At 35.4% G+C, this 12,694-nt stretch overlaps 1 protein-coding gene across 1 annotated transcript; it reads left to right on the top strand.

Annotated features, from left to right (window-relative positions):
* The first annotated feature begins 1,158 nt into the window (after positions 1-1,158).
* On the top strand, positions 1,159-2,382 carry LOC139737847 (QRFP-like peptide receptor). Its single transcript, XM_071648519.1, has one exon. The coding sequence runs from the start codon at positions 1,159-1,161 to the stop codon at positions 2,380-2,382; it is 1,224 nt and encodes a 407-aa protein (XP_071504620.1).
* The last annotated feature ends 10,312 nt before the right edge of the window (positions 2,383-12,694 follow it).

Here is a 12,694-nt window from a genome sequence, read left to right as displayed (position 1 = left end):
TAATTGTCCAGAAAAAAAGAAACTGTCCATAAATGAAATCAAATGCCCTACTTTCTGATGGCGAATTACCAAGTTTGTCTGACAGGGCGTAATAAGAGACCATGGTAAATATGTGAGGTTAAATAAATGAAATTGTACAAGTGAGGGAAATAAGCAACATAAATCAAGTTTCTGATAGGTCAGTAGGTAATATCACAGTCTGGAAATCCCAAGAGATATGCCTGATTTTCTTGATACGAGACTGCATTGATTAATACTCACTTTAGGCTTCCTCAAAATTTTCTTTGACTATGCCAATTGACCAATGCATTACTACTTTGATTCAAAATCTTCTTGCTCTTTTTGCTGTTTTTATTCGTTGCTGTGACATGAAATGTGTCTTCTTCTTCTTCTTCTTCTTCTGTTTCTGTTGGGGTGGAAGGGTTAACACCATCCGTAGAAAGATATTGTCTTTCATTGTCTTTACGGTTTGGCACTTTCAACTTTGATTCCACTGTAGAACACATCCTTCATCATACACACGTGCATATTCTATAACCTCAGAAACACATGAAAAAGCGGCAGGCGCCTGACAAAACAACGAAATACATTGTAAACCTTGCATAACCTTCATGAGGTATTTCAATTCAATTCAATTCAATTTCGGTTTAAATTATTGCTAATCAAAAGAAGCATAACAGAAAGTCCGCAGACTAATAGTGTCATGCGTTCAAAGTAAAAGTACATGCATGATTATAGAACATTCACAGTTAAAGAAAAAATCATAGTGTTAAAAAAATCTATCAAATAATTATTATTCTGTCATACCAATATCATATTCCTTACAGTCCTATAATTATGCATTACATTTACACAAGGTTAAAAACGGGATAGCCAGAGAGGATGTTACCAAATTTGCTGAAAACAGAAGCAACTCAGGGTGAATATAACTTCCTTTTGAAGAGCTCTGCTGCAGTGCAACCTATGGCGCCACTGCTCACTCTTCACTCAATAATCAAAAATATTGAAGATTATATTAAGATTCCCTCCTTGTCCTCCTTCCACAGATCAAATCTCAGTGCGACGAAAGATTCAGCAACCATAATATCAATCAGGTTTGCTGCCATGACATATGCGATGCTTTTTGCAGCACAACTGATCCTCGTCACGTCAGGTACAATGACGCCAAAAAGTAGCGAATATCCGCAGACGACGGCAGACTATGCAATCTTGCGAAACGAGGGTGGATTCGAACCAATTACAAGCAGTCTACTTCATGAAACCAGCTCAAAATGGTCGTCCAAGACGGTATCTACAGATCAATCATTGATTTTATTTGATGCATCAACATCCAGTGAAAGTAGCATCGAAAGCAATAATACATCTGTTGGAGCTGAAGTCTCTTGGGTGTGGATCCCCATAGCTTGGACTTTAAGTCAATACATCCAACTTATATTTGCTATTGCAGGAATTGTAGGCAACTTTCTTGTGATGGCCGTCCTATTCAAAAGACGAGCTAAGAGCCGTTCGACAGACACTTTGATTGGAGGTCTTGCTGGCGCAGATTTTATCACCTCAATTCTTATCATCCCAGTACCAGTTGCATCATCAGTTCCAACATCATTTCTTGGAGAGCTTTATTGCCGGATAGTTTCTACTGCAATCCTTCTGTGGAGTTCAATAACTGCGTCGACTTATCTATTAATGTCCATTTCTGTGGAGCGTTACATAGCCGTCGTTTTTCCACTGTATTTCAATCGGAACTTTAACCGACGACGTGTCTCAATGTTTATCATACTTGTTTGGGTTATGTCTGTTATCTCTGTACTTTTTGGCTTCATTGTGAAAACTGTAGATGACGAAACTCACACATGTCAACTGGACTATCATTATCCAACAGGGCAGGTCATTATCGCCTACTACTGGTTTTCTCTCAGGATGGTCATTCCTTGCTTGACCATGGTCATCACCCAAATACTCATCGCTCGTGAGCTAAGTAAGCAAGCCTCCCTCTTCAGCCAAGTTTCACGCACTGGAGGGAAGACTGGCGGGACTCCTTCCTTCCATATTGTGGCGAGAGAACGAGTCATTAAAATGATGTTTATAGTGATCGCCATCTACATCATATGTTGGAGTCCTAATCAGATCGCCTATCTCGGTTTTAACCTAGGCTGGGTCCCTGCCTCCTTCAATCACAGTTCTCTGCAGAAGGTGCTGGTGTTACTTGGCTTTCTCAACTCTTGTGCCAATCCAATTATTTATGCGGCTCGCTTTCCTGAATTTAGAACAGCAGTCAAAGAAATGATGACATGCATCGCTGGGAAAAACGCTCCGCTCTTTGAGAAAATCGACATGAAGTCAAGTGAAACAATGAACAACCAACCAATAGCGAATAACGTCTAAGGTAATGTTTTCAGTTCATCGAAATAAATGAGTTATTGTTGGTTGTATCAAATTCAACCCTTAACATTTCAAGTGACATGAGAAAATTTTGAATGAACACATTTCATTCGACTAGAATTTAAGACAGTTTTCAAAATTCCGTTTGCTACTCTTGTCTGACTAGTACAAACATAGAATTATATGAACAAGTGGTGAAAAATAAGCATTGATTTGAAACAATTTTAGGATTAATGAGTTGTGAGATCCATACAGGGCCGATAGACCATTTTTAAGAGCATTTCTGTTGTTGTTTTTTTTTTCCAACAGCAGTGTAGACTAAATCATTTAGAGAACGTTACGGACATGTGATATTTGCTCATGAATAAAGTCGATATTGACAATGTTATGTGTGTGTGTGTGTGTGTGTGTGTGCGCGCGCTCTTCATTGTTTCTTTATAGCCGTTTAATTATTTGTTTTACAATTAATGTTTAATCCTTATCAGACTGGGCTTTTTGGGCTATCGACCCCCCCCCCCCCCCCCCAACATATTTAATGGATTTGCGAAATCGGTTCATTTCTTGCTATATATAGGTCCTATATGTACGCACATTTATGCATGATTTTGATCTTTTTTACTCATGAAATACTCATGAAAGCCATGGAAATTATGTTTGTGGTAAAAAAAAAGAAACTTGATTCATCAAGGTCTAACATAGATACAACATTAAAACAGCTTTAGTCAAATCAATTTATTTTGTATTGTATTGTCTCTGTAAGGTCTTAGATATATAATAATGTTTCGAAAAAAGACCAAAAATAAAATGTTCACCCACTGTAATCTTGACCGTAAGAACTTACACAAATATTCAAGCACAGGAAATACTTGATTGTATAATTGAATACCAATCTACCAATCATGACGAGTATCTAAATGAATGTGATATAATCTATCTCATTTCATGCTAATTCTGGTGTTTGATTATCAGAAATGTCCGGTAAGGCTCGAGCCCGACTTAGAATTTGCCCCATTGCCTTATAATCGTAAGTCCTTTCTTAAAGTTTGGTATTATTAGAAGACGCGCAAGACAGGCTTACCTCATTCATGAAAGACAAAGTTGCAAGTTTTCTCGATTTATTATTTTTTTCATTTAAGTATATGGTTATCTTTGACCTGAACTTGAGATTTTCGCTTTCAGCCAGCTACGTGTAGATTTTTTCACCCTAGTGATAGAAGCAAGACACATCTTAATCTGAAGTGAGATAAGTTGTACACATTCACGTAGATCAGAGTTTGATGCAACGCACAAGATTATTTTTTCAATCTATAACTTTGTATTCAATTACCAGGTAATTGTTTTTGATTTATGTATGTATTCCACAAAAAGATCGCCTGTTACATGCCTCACTTTATTAACCTTGGTTTAACCTGTCAATTAAAGGAGTAAACATATTACAATTCATTGACATTATGCACGTGTCCACTGTATATAAGCTTGTATATCTTATGCCCTACTTTTAGATTGATCTTTGGAAAATCCTGTCACCTTTGATCCCGAATATCAACCAGATTCTCACCTCTATCATAATTATGTTCTGTAAAACTAATGTTTAATCGCCATGTGATCACTTTCTGGTCCATAATCACTTTGGTGTGGTTGATTGTAGGTCATAGGTCACAGTATCATACATGGTAGGCCTACTTGAAACTAACATTGAACAAGCATACACAGCTCACATAAACAATCACACAGCAGAAGGACGACACAATCTACCACCACCAGCAGCACCTACCCTCGTGAATAGATACTTAAAGGAGACCTCCAGATGATTTTCAGATTTTTACAGTTGAACAACTATAAATTAGTTACAATGAGGACAGAGTTTTAGAATTTGTGATAAATGAGATGAAAAATAAGAATATTTTCAAAATTTAGAACAGATTGCAATGAACAAGGATGATGACATGGCAGAGTCACCAAAAGAATGCATGAGTTGGGGCTCAAGGAAGCAGAACAAAAGAAGAAGGCATGCATAGATTATACACAGGTGAACTCGCAAGTAAGCGATATTGTAATGAAATTACACTGCTACATTTCTGAAATATGTGAACCTCCTATGTCATCATCCTTGTTCGGTGTAATTTGTTTAAGATTTTTCAAAGTGTTGTTTCTCTGCTCAAGAACCATAATAAATTTCACAAACCTATGCATGGAGTTGTCGATTAATGTACTACGTAATGTGAAATTATGAAAATCGTCTGGAATGTCCCTTTAATGAGGTAGCAACGTGTTAGCATCTAAATCTGACACTTTGCTAAGTTAAGGGCAGTCACACGATACAAATGCTCTGAGACTTTTTTAACATTTATTGACAAAATTAGTCAGAATTTTGGTGAACATTAATCCATCAGTAAGACGTATAGGCCTACACACATAGCATTTCACTTGCCATTCCATTACAGTATGACACAGGTAACCTATTGTATTGGCATAGAGTGTGTGAACACACTGGATTCCTGCTATTCATCTCGAGATACAGGATGTGTTGGCAACTGTCTCACTGACATGAAATACCATTGGAAAATCATGCACCTAAGAAACTACACTGAAGTATCCAAACATCCAAACTACACTGAAGTATCCAAACATCCATACACAGTGTAAAACATGCCCACACCTAAAGATGAAATGTTTCGAGTTGCTCTTGGTCTGTTTTAAACAGTTTGACATAATAGAATTATTGTCTATCAAATGTTCAGAATGCAATACATGTATAATAGCTTTTAGAAGAAAAGATGCAGTTAAAGGAAGTGACCAGTTGACAAAATGAAAAGAGAGTTCACTGTTTTCATTTGTAAGATAAAACACTTTAGATAGTCATAACCACTGGATCATCAAATCCACATAACTATAGGTATGTTTCACTTGGGCAGAGAAAATAGCACACGTTATAACCTTTCTAATCTACTAAATGAATGAAATAAATAATTTATAGACATTCTGCACGTCTGTCTTTGTAGCTGGGCCTTCGTTTAATACAGCTAGTTGTCTTGTGATGATGTGAGTTACCATGGTATGTGATCTACACGTATACCGCCAATCCTTCTGATTCACCATATCCCATGAAACTTTACAGTGAGGAGTGAAAGATTCTGTGGTTTCATGTGACATTTCCTACCCTAGCAACCAAAACATTGAGTATCAATGACCAATGTGTTTATTGAGCAGTCTGATGCAGGTCTTAAAGGGACTGTACAGTACTGGTTGAGGTGGAAATTCATGTTTTGAACATTTCTAAGTGAGAAAATGAGAAACCCCTTATGAAATATGAAAGAGCATGCAGTTTTAAGAAGGACTCAACATTTGATGAAAATTGCTTTTCAAATTGCTGAGGTATCCAAAAAAGTGATAATATTAAAAGGCAACTGTCACGCCTACTATTGGGATCTCTTTGTTTCACCTTGTTTTTGGATATCTCAGCCATTTCAAAACCAATTTTCATCAAATAAACTTTTGATACCCCTTAGAATTGCATGCTCTTTGACATATCTCATAGAGTGGTTTCTGAATATCTTGAGAAACACTAAAAGCTAAATCCTTGCCTTGACCAGAACTGCACACACCCTTTAATGACTAACACTCTATAATTCTATCTTTTCTAAACTAGTTTATAATTATCATCATGTATACTCATTGCATGTTTGATTACAGGCTACAGATTGTATTATCAAAGATTAGGTAGAAAGACAAGTTACCATCAACTTTACCGACATCTTCACTGTATTTCAAACACAGCCTTGATCCATTCAACCAGTTCAAACTTTCAAACACATTAAGAAAAGCAATGTGCCTGGTAACAAGACTACTCTGCACATTCATAGAATAAATGATAATACCACAACACTAATTGAATGAATTCATTGTAATCAAAGGAAATGAAATGAGGAACAAAACATCCTCCTTGACTTACTTAAAGTTTCCCTTCAACTTAACCTCTCCCATTCTAGTGTGTCACAAACAGATTGTTTCAAGGTCCTACGTCAAACAAAATCCTGGAGTGGAGGTTGTTTTGTTGTGATTTCTTTAGATGACTAACAAACAATACTACATACATGATTTAGCCTTTGCATGACAACCATGGATTTATCTTGTTTCTTTCTTGTAGTTCTGCATAATACAACCATGAATCTATAAAATCAAATGTTCAAAAGGTGCATATTCTAATAGAATAAGATCTGTTTGATATCATGTCACCACAATTATACCTCACACTTGCTGTTAGCCCTCCATTCGTTGCAAAATAAATGTCACAACATAATTATGCTCCAAAAAGAAGAATAGTTAATATTTAATTATTCATTATATCCCTACAGTGAGTAAGGAAGGTCAATATAACATTTGTTTCATTTCTTTGTCTGCTCAACACAGATATAATCACTAGATTTCAAAAACAAGAAAGCTATATGGCATCATTTACATCAATAATTTCTCATACTGCAATTTTCTATTCATCACATTCTTGTTTTCAAGCTGACTTTAAAAGTCAAGCTAATGTACAGGCAAAATATAAAAATATATGTTTATGGTCGATCAGTATTTAATAATTTGTCTGACAAATTGTAAATCTGGATTAATAAAAACTAAATCATTAGAGTAGGCATTTGTGTAGAATAAGTGAATCATATACACACTATTTAACACTCAATAAACGTTGAAAGGAAAGGTTCCACTTTGACGAACATAGTAGCAGTTACAAAAATTGACAAACAAAATATTTGGAGCGTTCTTGGACTACACCTTTGAGTTTCATCATTCACCATGTGCAAAGCTGTTATTCAAGTCAAGATATGCCACTATATACAGAGCTGTCCCAAAGAACAAAGGATTCCAATCAGCAGATTGCAATAGGCATTGAGTGCCCAGCATCCCTCACTATCAGTTTGAGTCATCTACAGTATTAAAGGATATACAAACCTCAGTACATAATACATTTTACAGTAATATCTACATAATATATAACATAGATACGTTCACATAAGATGTAGTGAAGTATGGACATGGTCAGATATGTGGTTCTCTACAAAATGCATTTTATATTTCAATTCTCATATAAGTCACTTTCATAGGATATAATGTCATAGATATGGGATCTCTACACCATATTCTCTGATCTATGATCATGATCAAAGTAAATCATAAGTCTGTGGGAAAGGACATATGGAGATTTGATGTGGGGTAGTGTTTATAAGAACACATTCACACAAAATGTATAATTGTAGTTTTCATATATTTGCTAGCTTTGCTTTTTGCAATGTCACCTGTAAATAAATGTAGAATTGTGTGCAACACTTTGGTCCACTCAGTTACGTATTTCTATGCATAATGTATATATGTCTCTAAATCATAGCTAATTCATACAAGTCACATCCCCACTACACCCCGTAAATTACCCTCAGATAAATGAAAATAACTATCGTGATGGCTGACAGTATAGAATGCACTCTGCTTGCTGTATCATGTATGCATGATTTTTACCACTTATATTACTCCATGACTTCATGTAAAAGTAACACTGTATAGAATATAAGTTAAATGGATAAAATAGCTTCTTGCCCTCTTTTTGGAAGATGTGCAGATTCATTTCAAAAACTTTAATTTGGCAGTATTCTGGTCTGGTACCTTTGTTTCAATCTTCAATGTTTGCTGGATGAGCAAAGTGCGCATAATGAAAATACCCACCATCATGAGATGTTAACACTGTACACTCTCAGCAGCATTCTACAATCCACATCATGTGTTCTGACAGGCTTTGTAATTCTTGTAACAAATAAACAGATATCACATAATAGCCTCTACATCAGCCACAGCAGAATATAGAGGAGCTGTTGCTATGGCAACCAATAATCAGTCTACCAGGTAGCAACCATGACCATCCATGATTTCTTAACTTCTACATTCCTGTGACAACAAGATTACAGACTCCAGTATTCATATCTTGTTTTGATATTTCATATTCACTTGCCATTTTTACAGCACAGATTATACAGCACATGATGTTCACATCTCGATATAAAAATTCAGTCATGAATGACAAGATATACTTCTATGTAGATATTCAGACTTGAAAAACAATCAAGAAAAAAAAATCAGATTGACATTCAATGAGTTTTGAGCTGGTTTTGAATCACAGCTAAATCTAGCTCACTTTACAAGATTGCTAAACAGTCAATACCTTTGATATCATTTCAGGGCTTTGCTTGTTGACTGGAGTTTGTTTCAAAGAATCTTCACTATCATCTGTACTAGGCTAGTATTCACTGACACAAACCCCCAGGAAAGGACAAAGAATTATCTTACTCGTTACAGTGTCAAACCAATACTAGTAACTGCTCAAAGTTTTCCCACATTTGCAAGTGATGACACCATGTAGTTATGAAGGGATGGTATAGCACTGGTTAAAGATGAAGACTCGGCATTTAACTTTTTGCAAGATGCTTAGAAATTACTTTAAGAAACGTGAAAGAGCACTCAATTCTTATGGGAATTCAAAGATTATTTGATGAAAATCGGTTTTAAAATGTCTAAGATATCCAAAAATGAAGTTAAAAAAAAATGGGTCCCATTTTTTATTAGGATCAATTTGTTTTGGATATCTCAGCTATTCCAAAACCAATTTCCATCAAACAAACTTTGAATTCCTCTTCAAATACATGTAGTACGCTCTTTCTTATCTCCTAGGAGGTGGGAAAAAAAGGTGGAAACCTGAAGCGCCATCTCAATCATTGGTGTCAATATCATCCCCAAACTCCACCACGTGAGTGCAAATTGTAGTTTTATTTTTTTTTTTCAGTTAGAGTCTCCAGGTGACATTTCAAAAACCTGTTAAAATCCACATTAAAGATTACATCACGATGTTCATTAATAGAATAGAATATCATTATAATGGGCAGTTTTTTCAAGAAAACATTGGTCTTATGGAACAGCTGCACTAATGTCTTTATCCAAATATTCAGTTTTTGTGCAAATAAAGAGTAAATAGTTGACTCCCCAGCTTTGTCTTCAATGAACAGGCAGTAAACTCAGCAATTGAAGTTCATCAGAATTTCTCAGCAATAGTAAAAGCACAAAATGCAATTTGACAGATTTGAGCATTCTCCTCATGGAAATTGTGCTTAAACAGACATGATTTCAGGAGTTTGTATCTCACATGTCAAGAGTAATAACTTCTTCTTTTTTTCAGCTTAAATAGATAAAAATGTGTCTGCTAGTAAAGACACAAATGCCACAGAAATTGAATTCCTTAGAAAAGCCACCCTCCTTCAATATACCCAACTTTGTAACAAGGATGTATAAAAGTCAGAGCCACATAAATGTCAGAGTCTGTGTTTCATCCACATACGTTGAAACTTTGTATTGAGGTCAAAGGTCAAAATAGGGTTTTGTTTTAAAACACCTCAGAGTCAGGTCAAGTGAGTATTGCATGGAACAAAGTCAGCAAACTTCATGGTGTCTGAAAGTGAAACATACCAACATAGAAACATGTCGATATCTATCGACAAGAATAAAATATGAGAAGTAAACACAACGTTAGTATGTGAATAAGACCCAGCAACCATCTTTGAGAGAATCAAGCAATTTCTTGTCAGAGAATAAGATAAAAGTTTTTAGTCAGTCTGTTAGAAAGGTGATAGATTTCACAAGTAGAGTGTAGGAGGCCATTAGTGGCATACACAATTCTCTTTGGCGATGTTAGAACAGTCAGCAAAGATTCAACAGTCAAGGTGATTTCCTGGTACTGTCTGACGAATGGACATCTACATCAGATCTTCCACATGGTACCACTTGACTATATCTTCAATTGACCAGTCCATCTTGATAGAAGTCTAGATGGTGTATAGCATCTTCAACATGATACCACTTGACTTTTTCAACCGAGAAGTCCATCTTGATAGAAATCTAAATGAGATCCTTCACACAATCCCCCCTGACTGTCTCAATGGACCAGTCCATTTTGATAGAAGTCTAGATGGTGTATAAGATCCTTCACATAATACCACTTGACTGCTTCAACACACAAATCAATTTTGACAGAAGTCTAGATAAGATCTTCCAGATGATACCACTTGACCGTTTCAACGGACAAGTCCATTTTGTTGAGGGGGATGTGAGTGGCTCCCATGAAAGCATTTTCCTTGAGAAGATCTGAGTTCCAGACAGTGAGATGAAGATTCCTCCTCTCAATTTCATGGTGAGAAAACTTGTACACCAGCTGTAACATTAGGAACACAAGGAAAATAGCATGACATGAAACACTTCACACCAGCACAAGAAAAAACACTTTACACTAGGACAACAAACACTTTACACTGTCACCAGGACAATAAACATTTTACACCAGGACAATAAATATTTTACACTAGGACAATAAACATTTTACACCAGGACAATAAACATTTTACACCAGGACAAAAAACATTTTACACCAGGACAAAAAACATTTTACACCAGGACAATAAACATTTTACACCAGGACAATAAACATTTTACGCTACAACATGAAAGCAGATGAACTACAGCTGTCAATCATACGACACCTCACTAATCAAGCAACTCATAAAAACATCAATCCAAATGTCCCCTTATTTGTTTGTTTTCTTTTGATATATTAATCACATATTTATACATTCACAGAATTAAACAAAGTTGTCATTAGTATTGTTTGTCATATGAGTAGTTTAAAAATCCACACAAACTAAGGCATATTTTTTTTCCATTAATCTCAACATCCAAACCTATGGTGGGTAAATCACGCTAGTATCATCATTATATTATTTGCATATAAATACATGCTGAAAACTGATTTGGAGTGAACCAAACTATGTTGAGCTTCATACAAAAGGAGTATGAGTATCTCTTGCCATCCAAAGGTGTTAGCATAAGACAGAGCTTGTAATACACTGGATAACATGGGCTGAGTTTTTTCTTAAATGGAAACTAACCCCCTAACCCTAACCCTAACCCTGTCAAATGTTTCTATGTACGAACATAGGGGAACTTGAAAGACGGCTGGAGCAAAGACTACTTCATGTTTGACTTTGAAACTTATATATTTTGGACTTTGTTTACAACTTAAGTTTCTTCTCAAGTATGAGTGCTTGAATTCAATTCAATTCAATTCAATTGAAAGTTTATTTCATTTTTCGACAAAACATATAAGTTACACTTCTTTTGACAACAGAGAATAAGGTAAACAGAACATTGTATATCAAAAAGAATGTAAAACAATTGAGGAAGACCTTATAGTAATTATATATTGTAGTAAAAAAAAAAATAGCTTAGTCTTCCCTCCAGCGCTTTCAAATATTGTATATATAGTACATAGGAAAATTTTCAATGACGCCTGAAGAGAAGCCTAATTGGACTTACAATTTCAAAGTCCAATATGTTTCACCTGCCATCAGACTCAACATATTTGTCAATTATCATTCCTTCAATACAATTAGTTCTCCTTCCAGACCCTTTCAAATATTTCTATGTACAAACATACGGTAAGTTAAAAAAACGGCGTGAGTAAAGACTACTTTAAGTTAGAATTTGAAACTTATATATTTTGGACTTTGTACCGAACTGAAGTTTTTTCTCAAGTATGAGTGCTTAAATAAGCTTAGTCTTCCTCCCATGCCCTTTAAAATATTGTACATAATTAAAGTATATATCAAAAAATTCAAAGTCGCCTGGAGCAAAGACTAAATACACTTACACTTTCAATTTTCCATATGTTGGACCTTCCACCGGACTTAATATTTTACCAAAGTATGAATCCTTAACTATGATTAGCTTTTCTTTCAGCCGCTTTTGAATTTTTTTATATACAAAACAAATTGTAATTTTAAAAACGGCTGGAGCAAAAACTACTGGGAGTTAAGATCTGAAATTCTTGGATTATGTTAGTCTCGACCAGACCTATCTACACTATTAATTTAAACTCTTAAATATATACTTCATATACTACGGAATACCCGTAACTCTAACCCTAACCCTAATCCTAACCCTTACCCTAACCCCTAACCCTAACCCTAACCCCCTAACCCTAACCCTAATCCTTTCAAATATTTCTATGTACAAACATAGGGTAAGTTGAAAGACGGCTGGAGCAAAGACTACTTTATGTTAGACTTTGAAACGTATATATGTTGGACTTTGTTCACAACTTAAGTTTCTTCTCAAGTATGAGTGCTTAAATTAGTTTAGTCTTCCCTCCAGGCGCTTTCAAATATTGTATATGTGACCGTGCACCTCAAAACGAACATAAAGTTGCACACACTGATTTTGC

The sequence above is a fragment of the Diadema antillarum genome, unplaced genomic scaffold, assembly GCF_040938485.1.
Source record: "Diadema antillarum isolate AM-2024a unplaced genomic scaffold, OU_Dant_1.0 seq00000709_RagTag, whole genome shotgun sequence".
NCBI classification, from domain to species: Eukaryota; Metazoa; Echinodermata; class Echinoidea; order Diadematoida; family Diadematidae; genus Diadema; species Diadema antillarum.
This window is presented reverse-complemented; position numbering and strand designations above follow the sequence as displayed.